The 23,634-nt window shown below is 42.2% G+C and overlaps 1 protein-coding gene across 1 annotated transcript in view; it reads left to right on the top strand.

Annotated features, from left to right (window-relative positions):
- Positions 1–23,634, top strand: part of ZCCHC14 (zinc finger CCHC-type containing 14) — a 43,213-nt gene that overhangs the window by 14,108 nt on the left and 5,471 nt on the right. Inside the window, exons 3-8 of the mRNA XM_088529096.1 lie at positions 16,471–16,544; positions 19,272–19,343; positions 19,572–19,681; positions 21,424–21,518; positions 21,613–21,667; positions 23,105–23,375. Of these exons, the coding sequence (XP_088385222.1) occupies positions 16,471–16,544; positions 19,272–19,343; positions 19,572–19,681; positions 21,424–21,518; positions 21,613–21,667; positions 23,105–23,375 (677 nt within the window). The remainder of the gene's footprint in view (positions 1–16,470; positions 16,545–19,271; positions 19,344–19,571; positions 19,682–21,423; positions 21,519–21,612; positions 21,668–23,104; positions 23,376–23,634) is intronic.

The raw sequence follows: 23,634 nt of genomic DNA, 5'->3' as shown, positions 1-23,634 counted from the left end.
CCATCTTGTGATTACTGATGATCATAGGTTATTTAGCAAAATTAACCAATTTCTGCATGCCAAGCGATCAGTATTAGCTAAAGCTGTTCTTTTTCTGCATGAATCAGTGGTCAGGCAAGGTAAGATGGACATTTCTGTATAGCCTGTTTCATTCTGAATTATACTTTAAAGTAAAATTTTGTTTCACAGCTCAGAGGAAGATCCTGTATCTGAAGACATAAGACACAGATACCAGCACATGCTTATATTGACATGCAAGGATGTAGCTCTTTGAAATTTGGGCATAATCTGCAGTAGTACAATTTGTGCTTTTCACCCTGAAGTGAAATTTGTTTGATCAGTAACTGAGGATCATTTAAATATATTTTCACTGCTCTGGACATTATTTTAACTCAAGATAACTTTCAGAATTAGTCTTCCCCTTCTCTCAGGGGCTGGTTGTCATGTTACCCTTGCAAGCTGCAAGGATTTATTTACAGATTTTTAGGGTTTTGGCAGATCTTACTGCTCAGGAACTGAGGCAAATAAGGATGGTTTCTCGTGTTACATATAATTCCAATTCCCACAGTAGTGTGTTGCTACATCTCTGTTGCACAGTTTTTACTGTTTCTAGAATGCTGCTAGGTTTTAACTATGCTTTTAACCTTAAGATTGACACGTGCTCTGAGGTTACCCTTGTGTTCTGTGCACAAGGGAGCTGTGCTGCAGTGCCTGGAAATGCTAACTGTGTCAGGCAGCCCTTGCTCCGTTTGCAAACTCAAGATAAAGGTTTGATATTCTGCAGTCCCTGGGGAGCTACCTGCAGAGCCTCTCCCCAGAGCGAGCGACACAGGTGATGAAAGGAGTTTGCAGCTTAAAAATGGCTAAATTACATTAGCTGGCAACTTTTATTCTGCAGGCAATCCTGAGCTGGTAGCTAGGGGAAATTCAGTCAATATGTGCCAAAATGCAGAATGAGGCATCTGACTTGGGTGAAGCTCCATTCACAAAACTAATCTGCAGCAAGCCTGTAGGTGTAGAGGTATTCTGACCTTGTGTGGCAATTCCCAGAAGAGCAAAGCTACGTTAATCAGATCTTAATGAAAAATTCAGCTTGCTTTGTAAAAAGAAAGTTTGAAAGGATGCAGGAATTTCTCAAACACTAGAGATGTTATTAATTACTCTTATTGTAACGTTCCAAGGAGAATGATTCAGCCATTAGGTGGATCACACTGCAGGCAAGTAACACTATTACTCTGTGCATATGACATTTTTGAGCAATGCATTAAACATGGTCAGTGACCGCAGCATACTTTCCAAAAGCACAGTGGAATAAGTACACTGTACCAGATGTTCAAGCACAGAACAAAAGAATCTTTATAATAAAAACACTTTAAGTTGCAGAATATCACAGAATGCTGCAGTCCAAGGACCTCTTTTTTATATTACAGAGTAAAATCATAATTTGTCACAGCCCTGTCCTAAATTTGCTGCACTGGAAGCTCTGCGTAGTATTTGAGATGCCCATTACTGGCATGAGGCTTTGCAGGTGTTTCCAATGCTGCTTTCCTCTATGAACAGTCTTGAAGATGGTTTTCTCCATGGGCCAAGTATAATTTTCTGGAAGTGAAAGGACTTCTTGCTTCCTGTGCATTTAAATTATCCTTCCTTTGCTGTTACCACACAAACCCTCAATCTTCTCCAAGCCAGTCTGCTTTCAAATGAAGCAACTGGTGAAATCTGATCTGTTGGAGTGAAGCTGAATCACAATCCTTGCAACACATGTGTCTAATGATAACCACAAGCTGCTTTCTGCAGGCAGAGAGGAGTAAAACTTTGGATGCAGTGTGCTTTACTCTACACTTTCTACTCCATTTAGTACTTGTGAGCACAGTAAAACTTTTGCTTAATTCAGACTCACACTATTTGTTCACACTGGAGTTGAGGCTTTGCAGAATCTCTGTGTCCCAGGCTGGAATAAGGAGACTTGCAGGATGAAAGGAACGGCAGGTGGTTGGAGCGATGGAGAAAAAACAAATTTTAGCAAAAATACATGAGTAATGTATTTAATATTGGATTAATATGAGGATGTAAAGTATTTCCTTGCTTCCATTAATGCTGTAGACCTCAGAATATAAATTCCAGATAGATTAAGCAGATTGTTATATATAATGAGCTTTGGAATCTTAAATTTTGTTAAAACAGACAGCAATGTGTGTGACAGGAGCTATCCAGGAATCTCCATTGCTATTATTTTGCTATCTTATTTCCTTTGGACAAAATGTATTTATATGGTGGTCTTGCTGTTTTTCTCCTGCTTCCTTGGGTCATCATTTTTTTCCCCAAAAAGTTAGATTGCGGGAGCTCTCTTAGTTAATGACAATCAATGCTGTTTTTGCAATTAAGCCTGTTGAATGGGGAGGGGATGGGACCTTGACATCCTTTGGTTTCGAGTCCTGACACTGTAGTGCCTTGTGATCTACATCAGTTGTATACCTGGATTATTGTATTAAGTACATAACATTATCTCAACAATATTTGTCAACTACTGTTGGCCTAAATATTTCTTAAGCCCTGTCGTATAATCGTTTAGAAAAATAGCACCCTTTAAAGCTGTAGTTAATGTTTCCGCTGTTTATGTTTTTGTGCATTTTATCTCTAAAGTAAACTTCAGCAATACAGATAAGGCTTAGACTGCACAGAAGTCATTGAATTCCAGACTGTCCTGCTGTCTCCAGTGTAGTAGTTTTTATGAGTTTGAAGTATGTAGAATTATTCCTAGCAGTCAAATCTGAGGATCAGGGTATTAATGTTTTGATGTTGCATAGTTCCCCCTTTCCTTGGATATTATTGTATATTGGGAAGCTTCTGCATGAATCATGTGGCTTGGTTGCCCATGGCTGATGTTGGAGTTCAGCTAAGGTTGGAGGTTTAACTTTGGGATAAAGGAAATCATGTGATTTTATTTTTTAAATCAAAAGAATATTGCCTTTTTAATCTCAAGTTTTGCTTTTTGTGCAGAAGTATCTGCTCTCATGCAGGCAAGAATATATATGTCCATTTTATGCCATCAAAGCCAGAAGCCAAGTAAAGTAGTTCCCTTCCTGGCTATTTCAGGACTGGAATTAGAGTTAAAACTCCTAGTGCTGCATGTGGACTCTGGCAAATTTACATTGTTAGGTGGTGCTGCGGGTTAATAAGTTAACTTTTGTACTCTTGAGTCACTATGTATTTGTCATCCTTGGTACCTCTCTTTCCACATAACCAGCTTTGTCACAAGAAATCTGGGATTGCAACAGCAGGATGTAAGGGGAGAGGAGCAAGAGCAACCCGAGGAGCTGCTGTAAAGAGCATGGACACACCAGCACACTTAGAAAAACCATCTATTCTGCATTGCTTTAGTATTTAATGCTATTTGCAGTTTTCTATGGCTCTTCAGGGTATTACTTACGAATGTAGGCATGCACATCCCTGCAGGAGCTCTCTTGTGTTGCAAATTGTTGGCCAGTTTTGGTCTGTGAAAGCCTGGAAGTGGCTGCTCTGGAGCGTTGATTAGTTCCGCGGATTAAATCCGGGATGCTTCCAGGCACAGCTAGGGAAGCAGTCGCATGACCACCTGCTAGTAATGGACACTGCATAAGAGACTTCAGCTCCTAATTAAATTTGCAGCACTCGGGCAAAAGCAGCTTTGATCCAGCTTTAAGGTAATGGCTTAGTGAAGGGATCTGGAATAACTCAAGAGCCAGAAAAGAATCGGTTGTGAAAACTTTGCCCATCTGTAAGGCTTAGAACTAGCACTCAGCCTATAACCACAGGGGTATCTTTGTAAAGGTTGGGGATGGAGGAGGTTTTTTAAACGCTGAAGCTTCCTGCAAGGTGGAAAACACATCGTGCAGCCTCGGGGAAGGCAAACGGTGCTGCTGGATTGTGTCCCCTGGCACTGGTGGCAGCAATGAAGCCAAATCAGCAAATGCTGGGTGAGGACTGAGCGTAGATGTGTGAAATGTTGGGAAGGGCTTGGCTGAGCGCTGCGTTTCCGTAGGGCTCGGTGCCTTCAACATCTGGACACGGCTGTTGGAGCCTGCCCGTCCTGCTAGCAGGTTAAAAACAAGAATAGATTCTGAAATAGGGAGTTGGAAATAAATGCCTTATCCTGTCTAGGTTTACGTTTTCCTGAACCAAATTGAACAAAGAATCCTCACTTTAAAGGAGAAAAATGGAAGTGATTCACCTGTCACCTTGAAAACTATGTTCTCTGTGGCCGTTTTTCACTTACTGTCACCAGTGCTTTGCTGCCTGAATAGCAGCTCACCTGCAGCATACAGAGAGTTCAAGAAGTTTTAGCAGGTTAGTTTGTAGGTTAAGATGCTCTTCTTTTGTCAGTTCATTGTAAAATCTCCCCATTTTCCAAATGTGCAGTTAAGTTTGGATTGGTTTATTCCCAAAGATGCCTTATGGAGGATTACAGGCTTTGAAAAAATACCACCATTTTATCAACAGGTAGCTGGAGTTTTTATGGATATTTCCTTACACGAACCAGCAAATTCTTCACATCTGCCAAATTATGGGTCTAGATGTGAAAACTCATGAGAGCTTTGGTAAGGTTGCTTATTTTTGGATGTTATCATTGAGGTTTTTCTCTGCAGATGGGGGAGGCGTCTGCTTTTCACATAATCTGAGGCTCCTGCAGACAAAAGGGCAGATATGTTAACGTTACGAGATAACGTTACAGAAGTTGGTGTTATTGAGCATTGGAAACAGTAAATTCTGCTTCAAGGAGGGGAGTGAGTCGCAGAAGGAAATACATTATCTTTAGTACAGAGCATTGACATGACATATTGGTCTGGTTTGAAAACGAGGAGGTGGGTGGGAAGGAAAGATGAGAACATTTCACTAAAAAAAAAAGCCTTTTACTTCGCCAGCAATTTTCTTTGCTCCCCCTGCTATTACTGCAAATATTTCTCTGCTCTGCTTTCCCTTCTTTCTAATCCTAAATTGACCTTATTTTGTAAATGACAACACTTTATTTCCATGGAAGTGATCGTGATTTCTCACGTTCAGTGTTTGACATAAGGCACAGATGGACTGCAAAGAAGCAGCTAATGCAATAATACTTAGGCCAGCACGGGACCCTTTGCGAGCGGTAGCTCATAAATTTAACGGAGGGACATGTGCAGCTAGAGGGGAGGAAATTGGTTGTGTTTTTTAAACAGACTTCCCTTGTACTCTGCCTGCCAGCTGATGCCAGCCTTGGGATTCACAGGGCAGAAAACAGTGGGTGTTTTTCAGGCTGCAGATTCCAAGGCAGCGTCGATGCCTCGGGACCTCTGAGGATCGCTCTGCAAGAACCAGCAACTCATATGTTCCAGATACGGTTTTGCTCGCGGTTTTCTGTAGAGTCTTGTTTATATATCCGTGAAATTAGGCTAATTCGTGTTGCACATCAGGGCTGACTTCGTGTTTGTGTAGCTGGCTGGCAAAAAAACACAGGGATTTGGGTCCAGATGCTTGGGATTTCCTCAACAGGTGGTCAGAAAGGTTCTCTCAATGCAGACAGAAACAAGTTGCTCACCTTTGCTTTGCTGAAGTATTGAAAGATTCATTTATTAGCAGTTAAATATGCCCACACCTGCTCATATCTCATTTAGCTGATGCTAATAGTTGATTACTGATAGAATCAAAATGAGGTAAGAATAAAGTGAAAATAAAGCGGCAAAATTCTGTGTGCCAATTCAGTTGTACTGAGTTAATTACAGAAACTATATTATTTAAAATACAGAGTACTCTGATATTTAAATAAAACTGGATCTTTGTTCCATGCAGGCTTAGGGTAATCTTGGAAATCTATTGGTGAAATGCCAGTGGATAACCAGGCACTTTGAGAACTAGATTGAGGTTTGATAGCTATATGTGTAATGAAAGCCTCTGGAGTTGTTATGGGTTGATGCTGAACAATAATTTGAGAATAAAATCTCCTTTTGGAGTTGCAGCTGTAGCAAATTGGAAGAACTTTCAGGGGTCGTGTTATCCCGAGCCAGTATCTAGCAGGACATCTTGCACTGAGGCGTTTGCCAATAGCACTGCCAGGTGCCTTCCTGGAAGGCAGGAATTGTGGCTCTGTTCCATATCCTTTAGCTGTTTTACACTGGAAAATCCCAGGTGGAAATTATGCAAAACTATTATTTTTTTCAGGTGCAAAAAGTAGTTCTAAGCTTGGAAGTCAGATTCCTCTGCCTTGTTCCTTGCCTCGCTGCCGGGAGCGGATGCATTTCGGCCGTGCGTGGTGCACATGCTATTTTTACCAGTAACTCGAAGGGGTAGCCCTGCTAAAATTACCTCATTGATGCACACAGCTGAGAGGAAACGGCAGAAAGCACCTTAGAAGATGATCCCTGTGGTGCTTTCTGCTTCTGTGGATGAATTACTCCACGTGTACAATTCAAGCAGAGACTGAGTCGGACCGTTTTGCTCAATTCAGACCTTGTTTTCTTGCAAACAGTCCCATGGACGTGTGTAATAAGTGAGTTCTGTGTGTGGGGAACAGTAGGTATGAGAGAGATATTAGGGATTTGGGGAGCTCAAAGTTTGGCCCTTCCTGCTGGGGATATGAAACAGCTCAGGGATTTGCTGGTGATCCTGACTCTTGCAAAAGCTGGTAGGGAATAGAGCTGTCAAGTGCATTTAGTTGACTTTATCCTGCATATTTACAAATCGAGTGGTAAGTGTGTTGATGCAAAGCAGTGGGGAGCATTTTCTGCTGTAGTTGCAGGGGATTCCCTCTGGCTTACCCAGTGCTGAGATTTGCTTTGCCTTCCCTTGTTCTTGCTTCATAGATGGGTTACAACAGTAATCCTCTAGTGATGGTTCGGTGTCTCAAAAAGAAGCTTCAATGCTGAGCTACAGCTTTATTCAATCTCTTTGAATCACTGGCCAAATCCTGTCAGAGATCTGAAGGGAAGGAACAGTGATTCATACAAAACTACGAAAGTAAAACCAGATATTGAAACCTGAGGCCCGAGTCCCCAGAATATGCAAGAATCTCCCAGAAGTAGCTCTGCAGAGGGGTATTTTTTCCTTCTGAACTAAGCACCTAAATGCATGTGTGGCCCTTGGCAAGCCTGTTTTCAGGGTTATATACACCTATGCATGCTGTCAGAGCTCTTCTAGATTCTGTACAGTCTATTCTAATCATATATATGATCTTATTCTAGGTTGTAGAAGCACTAAGGAGACCATAGGATGCTTAGTTTTTCATTCTGTTAACATTTTCGTGCTGTTCTCCAAACTGTTTTGAAGCTGCTATCAAATTACTTTGTCTTTGCTGCTAATACCTGCTTGTTACTGCAGTCTTGGTCTCGACTTCAAAGATGCTGATCCTGTTTACAAAAAACATAGAGAACAGCAGTTGTTTATTTATGCAAACATTGGGCTGCACTGGTTGGAGTAGCTTTCTTGCAAAGCAGACGAGCTGGACGTGTTTGTGTTTTCAGAAGTGCCTTTGCAATGTGCCTTTCTGCCGCATTTCCCCGTCAGCAGGAGAAGCTCCCGGCTGCTCCGTGGGCTGCAGAAGTCCCTGGGCAGAGGTTGAGCCGGCAGCTACCTGATCCCGGCGCCGGGGAACGTGTTTTATCACCACGTTGCCCTTCAGGCCAGGGTGGTGCTGGAGCAGCTGCTGCAGGATAATCTCCCGACGCGGCGCCGCGACCGGCACATGCCATAGCAGCTCTGCTGTAAAATAGTTATAGATTCTATACTTACATATGGATTTTTATAGCTATAAACTAACATAGTATTCAGGTCCTGGTTGGGTGACTTTCTAGTGTAAAGCTTTGCTGGGAAAATCCTTGTCAGCTTAGTTGTGAAGATTTTTTTAATATACTAGGACAGTATTTTTAAGAGCAACAGCGGGTTGTGACCATCCAAGCAGGACCCAGAAGACCCTAAAGACATGAAATATCCTTTGTGATGAGGATATTGGGCACCCCTAGCATCCACTCCCTCAAAGGAGGTAGTTGCTGCTCGGTGGAAGTTGCCTGGAGCTGCTCTGCGTCCCCTGGCTCTGCTGCGCCTGTGCGGGGCCATCCAAACCACCCGTTTTTAGGACATTGCTCCAAACTTCAGAGAGAACCTCAGCTTGATGCTTCCCACTGCTGGAGAGTGCCCGGGTGAGCGGAGCTTTCCTGTCTGCCCCTTTCCAGTGGCTACCGGAGAGGTTTGTAGTATTTTTCTAAGTGCCAAATACGCATCTGTTCCATCCACATCCATGGACATCCCAGGCTTCAGCCGTTAGGTTTGTCCTTTGCCTCTTGGCGAAGCCTGAGCTTGCTAATGCTTTAGCACACAGGCTGAGGATAGGGAAATAAGCTACACTGTGCACTTTCCACTAAAAACTGCCTTTGCATTTTTATTTGTGTCTTTTAACATAACATTCAGACCAGAACTGGCCATCTAGCTTGTCCTGGGCTTATGGTTGCCAGAAAACACTTCTCGGGCAGGATGAGCAAGCATGAGACTTCTCTAGGGTGAGCTAACCTTAAAAAGAGAGAAACAAAGCCAGTTTTCTGTTTTAAAAGCAATTTATTACGAACAGTAAATAAAATAATCACTTGATCAGATAAGACCAGACTAAATATACAACTGCGTATTCATCTAGTAAGTAAAAATATTTATGTACAAAGTTGAACATCTCTCCGTTGCCGAGATATTTTTACTAGCATGGACTGCATAATTAGATAGGGACAGCCAGCTTATTTTAATTATACAAAAATGTATGTAGTTACTGAAGCTGCCTTCCAATAGAGCATTTGTGCAGTTATTTTTGCAGGAATATGTCTCAAAGGAACATTCAGCTCATTTGGAGAAGTCTACTGTTATTTTTTTTTAAATCGGAAAAGGAAGATGAGTCACTGGGCCAGATTTTTAAGCAAATTAAATACACAGGAGCGTCCGTAGCTTACACATGGCCTTCTTAAGTTACGTGCAAATAGCTAAGTAGATGCAACTACATGTTCTAATTAGTCAGCTTGGGGAATTAGGCAGTAAATATATTTTACAAATTAAAGTGTAAAGCCCTTTAAAAACAAATAGCCTTCTGCCCCTTTCTTCCCTCAGCAACAAAATTTGCCTAAATGCTTAATTTCAAGCAGTGCCTCTGAATTCATTGTGGGAGATCTTCAACCCTGGTGCTTCAAAAAGGTACCTAAAACTGCTTGAAAATGCCAGAAGGCATTTCAGTGGTATTAAATATGTAATTCCTGGTTGCATATATTCTCTCCGTAGGGGGGGGAAAAAAGGGAGGTATTCCTTATACTTTCTAACAAGTAGCTTTATTAGAGCCAAAGGCAGGTTTTACCTGTTGCTGAATTGACCTCAACTAATTAATGTCAGACTCTTGCAGCCGTTCTTGGCTCTGCATCCCCGTGCTCCTGCCCAGAGCATTATTATATATATATTTAAAGAGCAAATCCCTGGTAAGTGTGTTTCAAGGAACAGCTCCTGTCTAGGGTGACGTGTTGCTTCTCACATTTAGTTAAGGCAGTGGAGCTGTTGCACACACAGGTCCAATGCAGCAGCTCTTGCAGAATAACTTCCTGTGTAAAAGTGTTTTTTCTGACATAATAAAAGAGGAAAAGCTGCTTAGAGAGTTGTCTCTTCAGGGGCTGGAAGAAACAGTTTGCCTTCAGTAATGTGCAAGTCCTTGGCCTGGAGGGTTTGCTACAAAAAACCTTCAGCTCCACGTTTGGAGCTGCATCCTGATCTCCAAAGCAGCTGGCTGATTTTTCTGCTTTTTACGTTTTCCTGCCCAGCTGCGAGTCCTCCGCAGGCTGCAGCGCAGGCAGCTTTTTGGTTTGTTTGTAAAGCTCTCGAATGGCACGAAGTTGTGAAACCCTCATTCAGCCTGATTGCCTTCTGTGGCAGCCTGAAGTGCTGACAGTGTCCTTCAGTATTAACCAAAGCAGGGTAAGAGCTCCATTAAGAATGCTAAAGCTAAGATATACAGCTGTTTTTTTAATATCTGCTTTTTTTTTGGAGAAACATAGGGTCAGTCTGCAATTGAACTGAGCCAAACTGAGGAAACAGCAGGAACAAGAAAACTGCTAGTTCGAATGGGGGTGAGCGACACAATCCCGACCTATTATTGCTTCTGATATGCTGCCAAAAATAGGCCAGTAGTCTTGATTTTAAAAAAACGATGTAATTATTTCCTGTGGAATATTGCAGTTCCTCGTCTTCCGTTTCTATTTTAAAGTAGGATTAATTTTCCCTGAAAACTAATGTTATAAGTGTGCTTTAGATCTTAAATATTCTTTAAATCGGAAGAATCCTCTTTTCTTACAAAGAGACACTCCAAGAGCAATTCTTCCACTAGCGTTTCCAGGTTATTATGACATCCAAGGAAGCTCAAATACAGAGTTTGCAAGTAAACGTGTGGCTTCTCTAAGAGTGTTTCAGCAATTCTGGTATTGCTGTGGTCGCTGCTAAGCTTGCAAGATACCATAAATGTGCTAATCCGCCCTGGAATGCAGTCCTTGGTTCTGTGGGTAGGTCAGAGGTATAGGATAATTTGAAGATATTTCTTCTGGCATGGGGAAAAGAAAAAGACCTGCCTGTGCTCTCTCCTCAACCCCAGCTCTCCTGCATTCTTTTCGAGAGGGCATGATAAACTCTACATAAACATTTAAGTTGAGCCATAAGTTAAGCAAGAAGTGAGCTTGTGTATAAAGGCTTTGGGGTCATTTCACAGAGTTTAACATCTCTTCTCAAATGTTTTCTCAATCCCTATTGAGAAACCTCCAACCACTGTATTATGTGAAAACAGGTTAATCTCAAATTACTCAACTTTTTGAAGTTTGCTGAGAATGAAATGTAATTCATCTCATTACTAATAAGATCATTCTTTCTTGTCAATGCAGTTCACTGTAGAGCAAATAATTTCATCCTTTTCTATATTAGACCTTCTCCAGAAGTAGCAAAAATACACTCATTCTCCAAAAAGAAACATTTATTTCCTTATCTCTTTCCTTACCTTGTTCACAGTATTTCCTCAAGCTCCTGGTGCTCTCTGGAAGCAGCTTTTTCCCTCTGGCATAGTTATAAATGGACATCCTTGTAGTTGTGGTGCTTGTCCCGTAAGTTAAATCTAATGGACACTTGTATATTTGAATTGCTTGTTTGCAATGCTACTTGCCTTAAAGAAAGCAGTACATGACCTCCCTCCTCATGGTCTTTTCCCTGCCCTGAAGCCGTTTCTGCAGGTATGAAGGTTACTCACTTACTGACAGGCTGCAGTGCAAATAGTGTTTCCATGCAGGTTGGCCATGTCTGCCTTGGAAAGGGGTAGTTTGGGTGTGAGTTAATGTGTCATGAAGCAACCCAAGGTGAGTTTCTGCTGCCTGTTGCATGGAGCAAAGTTCAAGTTTAACGGTGTCCCTGGCACGGGGCTTCAGTGATTCAGAACATCACAGGTTGAAAGTTCAGCCTGGGTTTGGAGGCCCGGGTCATGGGGAGCCTTTTCTTCACTTCAATGGCAAACATTGCTCAAGTTAATATTGTATTGTTTTCTCCTACTTGGAACTTGCCCAATTTGAGGTCCGGGGCCATATCATTAATACCAAACCTGGCATACTCCAAGATGCTGATCAATACCAGAGGTGAGCTCGGGGTTCTCATTAATTTTGTCTTGCTGTTCACCTTACAGAACAAAATGCGCAGCCATTTCTGTGTGCTTTGAAAACCCAGGGTTTGATTCCGCAGGTGCTCTTCACATGAATAATTTATTTTTAAGAAGTAGAAGGCTAGTGAAATAACATACACTGAGTTCAGTAGAAAACTTAGTGTTGTGTGTGTGGCAGAAATGGATCGGTATATTTGCTGGTAAGAGGTAGTGAATCTCTACTAGCTTTTTTTCATTCCTGTATCATAGATAAAAAGCTTTAAGAACCAGAAATGCAAAATCAAGAGACTCTTTTTAAACGTTCCTAAAGCAAATAAAATTCCTCTGTTCTTCCCGTATCAATGCAAGAAAGGCTGGAGGAGAAAAGCTGGTGATGATGGAGACACTTCAGTCTTTCCCTTGATCCACTCCGAGTGTTTCAGCATCCCAGTTGTCTCCTCTGTGTAGGATTTTGAAGCTACACCTGAATCCTATAGTCAATTTGAATCAATCCTTCGCTCGAATAGGTGAATGCTGACATTCTGGGTCTAAAGTAAAGACTAACAACCTAGTGTGGCCTTGGATGCCCTTTCTGCTTGTGTGTACATAGGGAATTAGTGGGAGATCCCTCCCATTTAGAGGGAGAGGCTGGACAAGGAATGACATGCGGAAAGCCAGAGAGTTGTGTACTTTGCTAGGGCAAGAGGGCAGGAATAGTTCCTTCATTTCTGCTTTCACAAAACCCAACTTGTCAGTTGTTTAATGTACTAACCATCAGCCAAATGGGTAACACTCCTGCTGGGATAGGAAGGTATAGAAGTGAATCAAACGTCTTTACTTGCTGGATCTGTTTTACCTTGAAATTCTGAAGCAGCAGGCAAAAGGCATCAGGTCTAGTTGTGTTTGAAGAGGAGAAAAGACCAAGTCAATGGGTAAGCAACTGCCATCAAGGTGCAGAGTGATGAGCTTCATTTACAGTCTACAGTCTAGCTTTCTTGCTTTTTATTTTTCTCTTTTCATGCTAGTTTAAAATCTTGTGTCTAGATAGTGTGAACGTGTGTAAGAAAGAATTGGCAGGGTCACATATTCTGTGACCCTCGAAGTCTTTCTCTTCTGCAATTCTGCAGAAGGGGATGTTTGAGTAGCTAAAGCGAATGTAAATGTCTGAGCAGCAGGAAATACTAATGAGGATAGATATTATTCTGGCATAGGGGAGAAGAGCTGGCGGGCTGGGAGCAGGGAGTTTCATTTGCAGGGGAGAGTTGCCAGATGGGCAGAAGTCCTGGGATTATGGAACAAGGCGGGGGAAGGTGCGAGTTATTTGGGGAAGGGAGAGCACGGAGATTCCCTTGGGTTGTAAAACAAAACCCAGGCTGAAACGTAAGTGAAAGGGCTGCTGTGTTCCCAGTAGCTCCATGAGCTGCTGCTTACGGCCTGTTTGCAATAGCAAGTGCTATCGTAAAGCAGTGAGTAACTTAATAAACTGCTGAAAAGCTAATCAAAAGGGTTGAGGGAAATCCTGGATGGCCTTTGTGTTGCAGGGTATCTCCAAAGGATGGTGAAACAGCATCTTTTCCTCTTCCTCCTGTGCTGGAAGTTGCCAAAAAAACACCAATCAAGCCCTCATGAACTGGGAAACGCTGCTGGTTTTCATCTTTAAGCTATCACAGCTATTATGCTGTCTGGACATCTCTGTGACAGGAACCCTGTAGTTATAATCAAGGGTAGGGGTGGGGTAATTCATTTAGCAGGACTGCAATAGTTCAAATCCATTCTCTGTGCAAGCCACCATTCTGTGCACAGCTCATAACTATGTGCAGAATACTCATGTGCCAATTAAAGCAGCAAATAAAGTTTAAAAGAAGCAAAAACAAACCCATAGGAAATTTGGTGCTGGAAAATCTCTGCTAGGGGCAGTTGCTTCATGCTGGCCATTGCCCTTTCAGACTCAAGTTCAGCGAAATACAAAGATTCAACCCTTTCCACGTCAGGTTCTTGGTAAGCAGGAGCTGTGTTCTGGGCTGTGCGGAGGTGTCCTGGTACTCTGCCCATTTCCACGTGATGCCACAAGGAGGTTTCAGGGCACGTGTTTTATCTGTACCCCAGTTACGGGCTGCCCCCGCGGGAGCCTCTTCTGCAGTGCTGAAGTTTTAGAAACCTCCATCCTCTCGTTCTGTGTCCCCTTCCATGTTACATTTGTGATATCCAGCTCCCCCTTTCCCTTACCTGCCCTTAAGCCCAGCGTCCACCTCATTTCCCAGATGATTACGGATAAATCTCTCTGCCAGGGAATCTTGTGTGTCCCAGAGCGAATGCCGCTTAGGAAGTCAGCAGGGAATGAGGTGCACACGTGCTTGGATCCTTTCCCAAGGATGTCCTGAGAGAAAGGAGCAGATGGGAAGAGTCCTATGGGTCTCATATGGTGACTGATGCCCTGCCAAGCTGCTCCATGCGGCTCCTGCCCCACGCACGGTGTGGAGAGCTGGCCTGGGCTGCTTGCAGACAGACCTAGAGCTCCCATTCAAGGTACCTGCTGCAAGAACATTTGCATCATCCCTAAACTTGAAACACTAGCATTTTTTTGTTTAATATTCTGGTTTAGGAAGCTTGAGTTTTGCAGATTTCAGCATCCTGAAAGCACAACAGTATCATGTGGCCTTGTTCTGGGTGACGTTTTTTCTGGACAGGGAATCGGTCACAGTGGTGCTGGTTACAGTCAGCTCTCTGAACCACTTCCTCTGGTTTTATGAGTCAATACAGCAAAGGTTGTTTACTTTTTCCTTGTAAAATCTGCTCACTCCTACTTGGTAGATGGCAGTTTTTTCTTCCTGAGTTTTATGTACTTAATTGCTCTGAATAAAGTTATGTTTCATGGCAGATTTAGGAAAGTTATTTAACAAAATCAACCATAGGTTAAATAGCATTCCAAAGTAGCATGCTAGAAGATCAAATAACAGGTTTATACAACTCAATGAATTTAACAAGAGCTCCAGACTTTGTTAGACTAATGATATTTTTCATGCTTTTCACCAGCCAGGGGAAGGTTACTGGGGTACTTTATATCCCTCTAAAATTATCCATACAGCCATCCATAGGAAAGTATGGTCGTGCTGTAGAGGGAACCGTATTTCATGCTCCAGAACAGCCTGGATCTTACAGATTCAGTGCAGAATCACTGCAGTCAGTGCAGAAGTAGCTACGTAATGATCCACTCTGCTAATTGCAATCATTTTGCAGGAGATAAATTTGCTGCAGCAGATTGTGTTCACTGAACGAGTTCAGACCCCAACTTCAGCATGAAAGGTCATGTTCCTGTCAGCACAACAAGCTCCATGGGCCAACGTAAAGTTTGTTATTAACCCATGCAGTAAAACAAGGGGAGTTCCATTTTATGCTGACAAGTAGCCCTGTTTTTCAAAGGAAATTATGAATAGCTATCAGAGATAGCACTTGAATGCTGCAAAAATTTAAGTGATGAGAAGCTTTCAGTAAAGTAACTCTAGATTTGCTATAAATACCCTGTTAAGTAACACATGCACATCTATATGGCTTTCTTTGTCCTGCTGCACAGACATATGTCACAGCAGTTGACCCTGGTCTTTCTACAGCTCATCTGCTCGTCAGGCAGCTGTTCCACCAGCAGAACGGAGGTGAAATCCTCTCAATACCCCCTTGACTACGTTCTTCCCCGTTACCATAAATTCGAAGTACGAATCATTCCAATTTAGTACATTTTAACTGTTGTGAGCATGACATAGGCTGCCCTGGATTCTCTTAGATAAGTAAACGGAGGTAGGTTTTTCTTCAGATGGCAAGAACAGCTTTGAACTACTTCAAAGCACGTTTAAATCCCTATTCTGCTGTCTAGATAACTCATCGGTATCTGGCATGCAGAGGATTTATTTCAGGAGTGTTCAGCATACAGCATAACAGCAAGCTAGTAGTGTAAAATCATTACAAAATTGTGTGAGGAATTCACTGAATACTTAAAGTCTCTACAGAAGGAATAAGATACAGGAGACAGTAAGGAAGGGTTTGGCATTATGCATAGGCTTAGGAATTTGCGTTATTGTACTTGGGAATTACATAGTGAACAGCTGAAGTAATCTTAAAGGAGATGCTAATTCTGTGTTTTAAAGACCAGAGGGTACAAATATCTCCAGATCTATTTTAAACTTGGTACTTCTAAAGAATTTGGCTGCATGGAAATCAGGAGGCTGGAGGAGAAGGTCTTTACAAAGGCCAAGATCTAGGTTGTGACACTTTAAAAATGAACAGGACACAAGAATTTTAAACGTGTAAGGTAAAGACTTCGGAACAAGTCCTGGTTGTTACAGATGGAGAAAAAACAAGCTCCAGGTTGGAGCTGCGAGAGCTTTGACTGAAGTGTCACTATGGGGACTAGTGAGATGCTGGACTGATGAAACCAGATGCCTGAAACATGTTGCTGTGGCTTTATCTGCAAAATGAGGGCTGATATTTGGCTACTGGCTTTTGACATTAAGATAAACCCCTCCATGTTGGTGTAGCTTTCTGTTCCTGTACCGATGAGTGCAATGGTAAGGCTGGGAGGAAATCAGAAGCGTTGTGTCCAGCGTGCTGGCTGCTTGCTGGTCAAAGCTAAACCAGGAGCAGCCTTTGGAAGATGAGAGCTGAAAGCAGCCAGGAAGAGCCGCCCGCTCCGGATCAGCCCTCCGAAATGTGGCAGGAGGCAGGCGGGAGCGACCCTGCCAAAACCCAAATACCCAAAGCACAGCTGACATTACCAAAGAATAATCGCTTTTACGTGTGCTTAAGAATCCCCTTCTCATGCTGCTTATTTCTTCGCTTTCTCGTAGTGAGTGTTGAAAAAGTGGAGCTAAAGGGACTGGCGCACAAGAAGAATGAAAGAAATGTTGAATATTCCTTTGAGGTAAGTTGGGCGATCGGCTTTCTTGCACCCTCGGGGAAGAGAGGATAACACTTGAAAAGGAACTAAAGAAATGCTCAGACCTCCGTGGTAGATCACAGAAATGGACCTAGTGGAGCTCCTTGGGGATAGATGTCAGTCCTTTTTTTGTGTTACTTGGGAGTAGTCTTGAAATTGCTGCTGTCTGAAATTCAAGGATGACGCAGTTGATCTGGGAGGTGGGACACAGGCCAACAAAACGCACTCTAATGCAGCCAGGTGTGACCAAGTCTGTGCTTGGGAGAGCAAAGTAATTCATGCCACACGTACAGAATGGGAATCCGTCCTGGAAAGCTGAAACTAAAAAGAATTTAAATCTTATTCTGGGCAAACAAGAGAACTTAGACTCTTTGGGCAGGATTGTAACAAATGGAAGCCCTGTGCCTATGGAAGAAGAGCTAGAATGGTCATTTTTCTTTGTATTCAACTTTGAGGGGATCGTGAGAATGTGACATATTGTTCAGATGCTACTGTTTTTAAATAGGACTTGAGAGAGTTTAGAAAATAGCTGTGTGAACTGTTCAAGGCTAATACTAGGAAAATGCCACTTTACTGGAATGTGACTTGAGTGTCATACAAAAGAGTTTTCAGAAGAAAAAAAAATTATATTAAGGAGGTCGTAACAAAAAGAGGTATAACAGGAACCATCCACTGAAGAGCAAAGGCAGCCACACTCAAACTGGAAATGGGAACAGTTTTAGGAAAGAGAGGTTGGCCACAAGCTGCTAGAAGTGCATCTCTGCCCCCCCTTTCACTTGCCTTTTGGTGGTTCTGTTTGTAAAAGAGTCAAGTAACTTGATTGCTCCCAGTTTTTGTGAATTTACCATCCCTGTCTGCGAAAACTCGTGTTAGTGGTAGGAAACCCTGGGCTTGGGTTGTGCGAGGAAGAGCGACACGGTGCTTTTCTGCCGCCTGGCTCGAGCGGCCTGTTACAAAATCCAGAATGCAAAGCCCAGAAAATGTCTCCGCTTTACTTAATGAGGCTCCCGAGCCAAACAGGGAGAAAAGGAGAATCGGGAAATGGACGGCACAATTTCCAATATCCGAAGCCACCACGTTAGGTAGAGCAGCAGTTTTCTGTCAGCTTGGGACCCTGACAGTGTTAACCTCTGCACGACTTGATTCACTGATAATGTCCTGAACTGTCTGAATTCAAAGTATTCCAAATATCCATATTAAAAAGCTTTTTTGGGGAGTTTTGAGATCGTCAGCTACAGAACTGTGTGAACTCCAGTTACATGTGAGGATCTCATGGTCTATCTTTCCCCTTATAAACTCTTGTATAAACATAAAAAATTCCCGTTATCGTTGAAGAGCTACAGCATTTAATTGGTCAGCTTGTAAATGTCTGAAAGGACATTGCGTAGTTCAGCTGAGCTGCTAAATTGCTGTTTGCTGGTTGAGAAACCCAACTGTTCAATGTTTTGTTTAGTAGCTCCGTTGCCTGGAATAGCAGGCCAATAGCTAGAGCAGTTTGGTGTTTTCAGCGTTACTTGGCATTGCTGCTCTTGCCTGCATTTATAGTTCACCTTACTGCTTTTGTAAGTAGTGAAAAATTTAACAAGTTATCAAAGGAGAGAACTAGAAAGGCAAAGAAATAGCTCCTCTGTTTTCTGGAACTTCTGTGAATCTTAAAAAAAAATCCATACCAATTTATCATGAGCTTAAAAAGTATGCAGGCTTTGTAAAACCAGAAATCGCTAAGCCTTTCTTTCTTTCTTTTCTTTTTTCCTTACTTTTTGTGTAACAGCTCTGCAGAGAGGAAATTCCTCCATTATGTAATGTATTTTGAAATACTCTCCTCACCAGTCTTTTTGGCAGCATTCTAGTGGCTGGAAAATCTTTGTGTATGTTTTCAGTTGTCATTGAAACTAGTGTCATGTGAGAGGAAAGCTTCCTGGTCCTTCGGCACATAAAACCAGCTCCTTCCCGTATACAACCGGTGCAGACTCATGGACCATCCAAATGCTCTCATTAGATAAGCCTGGAGGACGTCTCTTTCACCAGAAAAACCAGCCAGGATATCCTTGGATATCCTTTATGCCAAAAAAGCCTGACTTTTGGCTCAAACTAATCATTTACCAACCAATAAGTGTCTCTGTCTCGAAGAATGTAATGACTCCATGAGAAGGCGTATGGGAAGAGATCCTGAGCTATTCCCTTTTCCTAGGGCTTGTGCAAGATGGTGTCTAAGGAGCACGGCCAGAGCAGCCACATTTGCAAGGTTTTGCTTTTTTGGCAGTGGGCTCCTTTGCTGCCACGTTCAATTTTGCATTGCAGATGGAGCTGATTAATTAAAAATAGGCACCGCTGTGCGGCGACGAGTTGTCCGTACTGTACATCAGAGCCCGCAAACCAGCTGTTGTTACAGAAAACAGGAAGAATAAAATTTTCCATGAGTTACCAGTCCGTTTGTTAAGGCGGGATGTCTGCAGCGTGCAGCGCCCGTGTAACCCATGAAGAACTTTTGCAGGAATTCAGAAGAGCTCATAAAATATAGCAGCTAGCAAGAGTGAGTAATAGTAACTTGTGCACAGGGTAGTTTTTCCATGTTGATGCTGCACGTTACACACTTTCTTTCACAGAGTAATGGAATAAACATCTGATACCTATTTTTGATCTTGAGCTGTTAAAACCCACTGTAAATCCCTTGCTACCACTTACTAAACCGAATGTGTTTCACTTTTTAAGGTCCTGTGGTCTGATTCTTCAGTGACGTTGGTAACCAAATCTTCCATTGAAGTGACTGAATTTATTTCAAAGGTAAAGGAGTTACGACGTGTACTTGTACAAAATTTCCTTCCATTTTCCCAGGATGTAATTTTGTTCAAATGAGATTTTTCAGAATGTGTTAACATAATGCAAATAGATTACATTTCATAAAATATTTATTTTGTAAATTACTGTTCCTTGAACTTCTTAAAACTGATTGAAAATAATAATAATGAAAAAATCACTTATTTTTCCATTTATAATATCCTCCACCTTTAGCTGTCTCAGCTGTATCCAGAGGAAAACTTGGAGAAATTCATTCCTTGCCTAGCTGGTCCAGATTCATTTTACCTGGAACGGAACCACATAGACCTGGAATCCGACCTTAGGTAAGCTCTGTTGTTGTGTGCTTGTTTTTTAGCCTGCCACTTGGCTTTTCTCACAAAGAAATGGAAATGTTACAACTGTTTTCTAAATTACTTTCAAGAGCTCAGAGTCCAATGCTGCAGATGTTATTCCTTGATGTTTTGCTAATTTTAGGACGTAGGAATTTTACAGAGAATCTTTATTCGGAAATAAATGTGGCCATAATATGTTTCATTAAACTGGAGGGTTAACTTTTCCTCAGCGCTTTGTTAGAGATAAGCATGGGAGCAGTGACTTTGCTTTAGCCTCCAAAAATGGCTAAAACTGTTCTAAAAAAAAAAAAAAAAAGCTCAGGGAAAGAAGTTTCCTAAATGATCATCTTCTGTATCGAGGCCTGGGTTGCAGGGATTTAAAATGCTTTGTGTACATCTTTGTAACCATTAAACTATTGGTAGGCCTTAAGAGCTCATAAATTTCCGAAGCCTTAGGTGGTATCTGCTCACATTATCACAAATTACCTGGGCATTAGCAAAACTAAACCCCCATTTTGAAAATCATCAGCCATGCAAAGTCGCATCATCTCTTTTAAATACTGGAATAATTTTGCTAGGATAATTTGAGGAGCAGAAAATATTTTCGAATATTACTGCCTTTGTCAATGCTAATTATGACATGGCTTTTAAGACACAAAATCACATTTTTAGAGCGTTTCCTTAATCTAGTATCCCCAGACAACACAGACTTACGTCCCCTGTTGCTAGAGCCATAGTGGATATTGTTTTTCCATAGTCGGAGCCAGCAGGTGCATGCCTAGATTATTTTTAATGGCAAGTGGTGTTAACATTTCCAGCAACTTGCTGAGGATCACAGGCTGTGGAGCAGAATGAGGTAGGATGAGAGGGAATGCGAGTTGCTGCTGTTTAGCTAGCAACAGTCTCTACAAATGTAGGTTAATAGAGCAGCAATCTGCGTTCGCGCAGCAACGCCGGTATCTTAGGAACAGAGGCAGGGAGAAGCTGCTGTGTTCACTGCTACGTGGTGCAAAAAGTCAGAAATGAACTGTGGATTTTCATGGTGGAAAGCACATTCATATGTGTGCGTAATTGTGTTAGTTTTCTTACCCAAAAGGGTGTTTTTTTTTAATTATGTATATAAAGATAGGGCAAAAATGTTCTTTTTTACAGCTTCTTGTATGTTTTCAAACCTATAGGTTTTGCAAAAGAGAGAATCAAGCTTGCATGACAACAAGAAGTCTAGCAATGTCAATAAAACATACTTTATGCATCGCATTTGAGAAGATTACCATTTTGATTTCCCTCAGAGGCATGGCAATCCTAGGGAAAATATGACATAATTTTTATAGCCATTTACCCTACATTGCCAGAGTCTACATCTGCTCTTTATCTCAAAGAGTAATAAATTAAGCAACAGTAGATACATCTATACTTTGTGGTCATTGGGTTTCACAATTTGTGAGGAAATACCCAGTTTGTACTCGCCCACCTTTTCCTTACAAGTGTTCACCATTTCAACCGCACATACTCTTAAATTTAGCATCTTTGACTAAAGCTTTAACAGAATGAGGGCAGCATAAAACAGTAGCATGAATTTAAGTAGCATTAAGTCTAATTTGATTCAGAATTCCTGGTGTACTTAACAAGAAAGGTCCTCAATACCAGTTTGTAAAAATATTTTGACTGCATAGGCAGCTGCAGTTCAAATGTAACAGAATGGGGGGGGTTGTTTGCTTTACATGAACATGCAGGTATTTGGCACCATTACCTTCCCACGTGGTGAAAAATGACCATGTCAGAAAGTTCTTCAGCACTTCATCACCTTCACAGCAACTACAGAGTTCAAGTAAGTTTAAATAATTTTTTATTTGCTTATTTATTTTTACTGAACTACCTTCAATAAATAGATGCTATACTTAACGTCTGTTCTCTTCATTTAGATCCTGGCAACCCCTCCATTTATAAAGTAGGAGCTACACTGGGAACATCTGGAAGGTAAGATGGTTGGTTTATATTTGTTCTGGTTAGTTGTAGAACCCTTTTACGTAGGTAATTATTTGTCTTTCCCTGAATATTTATTTGAGTCTGTACTGTCAGATTCATCTGTGTAGTTTTTAGCGTGCTGAAGGTTTTAAAGTTTATCTTCAGCATGTGGTCTGCTCAGTAACCACTAGACAGTGGGGAATACGGGTGTGAAAAGCACTAGCATTTCTAGTGCTGTCATCTGCTTTTTCCTTAAATGTCTCAAAAAACAGGCTGTGCAATAATAATGAATTGTGGTAGCTCAATCTGGTTATCTTCTAGTCGAAGAGAAGATCTGGAGTGTGTTGATCACAAAGGCAGCACAAGTTACGTAACCAACAACTGAGTTTTGCAAACCAAACTGTAACCCAATCTCTTCACTGGAAGTGTGAGGTAGAATTCTACTTCAGCTTCAGAAATAAAGCTTGTGTAATATAATTACCATTGGCCTAAGCTTTCTAGGGTTGTGATGGATCCTGTCATCATGGGCAGTTACGAAAGCAGCAGTGGATGCCCTGTCTTGAGAAACACGTATGTTCAAAGAAGCGTTTAGGGAAGTCTTTCAGGGCGTCAAACGGGAGATAAGATCAGATGCTTGTGCCATGTTTCTGTTGGCAAAGTGCTCTGTGTAAACCTGTTCTAAGCAGCGTTTCTCAGAAAGCCTAAAATTGGGAGTAATTGGCAGCACATCTTCCCGCTGAGCCGCAGGGATGGATATCCTAGGTGGAATCCATACAGTGAATAATGTTTTTCCCCATTGTAACACAGGTGGGGTCATCCCTAACATAAGTCTCTCTGGGCTAGGGAAGACTAGAAGGTCTCTGCTGGGGATTTTCTTCTCTACAGCACATAGGAATGGTGGTTTTCCTTCCAGAGGGAGGAAGGAAAGTGAGGAAGGGATGTACAATCCAGCTTGGGAAAGAAGGGAAGAACTCCTACCTTTTGTAAGGTTTAGGAAATCCAGGACCTAAATCATTCTTAAGAGGAATTTTTTGTTTTCTCCAACAAAATATAGAACCCTCTAAGGAGCAGATGTTAATTTGACAGCTCCACATGCAACAACAACAACAAAAAAAACACAATTCCACAGATTTGGGCTTCTTTTTAATAGTGCAAAGTTCAACCATTATCTGCAAACCTTGTGTTTTTAATTACAGAGAGAGTAGAACATATGTTAGCTGTGATTGCAGAAGGAAAACAGTGCTTAATTGCAAGATATGATTTACAACTTGCCATAAACCTTGCTGCTTTTGTTATGCTGTTGTGTAGCATAGAGTTGTACCAATCTGTAAGTTGGATTTGCCGGGTTTTAGGGCAAATCTGGGAGGTGCTGGATTTGTACGAGCGCGGGCTGAGCCCCCCGCACCCCGGATTCAGTGCCTTAACTGGAATTCTGCTGCTCTTTTGCAGGCCGATATGCGGAGTGGCCGGCATCCAGTCCTCTCAGAACCACGTGCAGCACCCGGCTGCCGCTCCCGTGGCGCTCCCGCACTGCTCCCATTCCGGAGGCGGCGGCTCCGCGCTGGCCTATCGCGCCCAGATGGACTCCTCCTCGCCCATGCTGATGTCTTCCAGCCCGCAGACCCCCCAGACCCAGGAGCAAAACGGGATCTTGGACTGGCTCAGGAAGCTGCGTTTGCACAAATACTACCCCGTCTTCAAGCAGCTCACGATGGAGAAGGTAGGGGGGAAGCCAGGCTGGGAAAAGGAAGCTGCCTTTTAAATCATATCTATATTTGTACGGCGTGGAGACGCTGCAGACATCCACGTTTAGAATTGCAGAAGTTACTGGCAGACACTGTAAAGATTTGCACTCTCTCAGAGCAATAATATTGTGATGAAAACTTCCTTCCTGTTTTTGATCGGGGCTATGTCCATGACCTGGGCTGGTGATTGCCACTTTTTTAAGGGATCTCCAGCATCCAACTAGAATGTCGATT

The sequence above is a fragment of the Tinamus guttatus genome, unplaced genomic scaffold, assembly GCF_059628265.1.
Source record: "Tinamus guttatus ecotype Peru unplaced genomic scaffold, ASM5962826v1 Tinamus_guttatus_pri_ptg000323l, whole genome shotgun sequence".
Taxonomy (NCBI): domain Eukaryota; kingdom Metazoa; phylum Chordata; class Aves; order Tinamiformes; family Tinamidae; genus Tinamus; species Tinamus guttatus.
The sequence above is the reverse complement of the archived record's forward strand: the minus strand, read 5'-3'. Positions and strand labels throughout refer to the sequence as shown.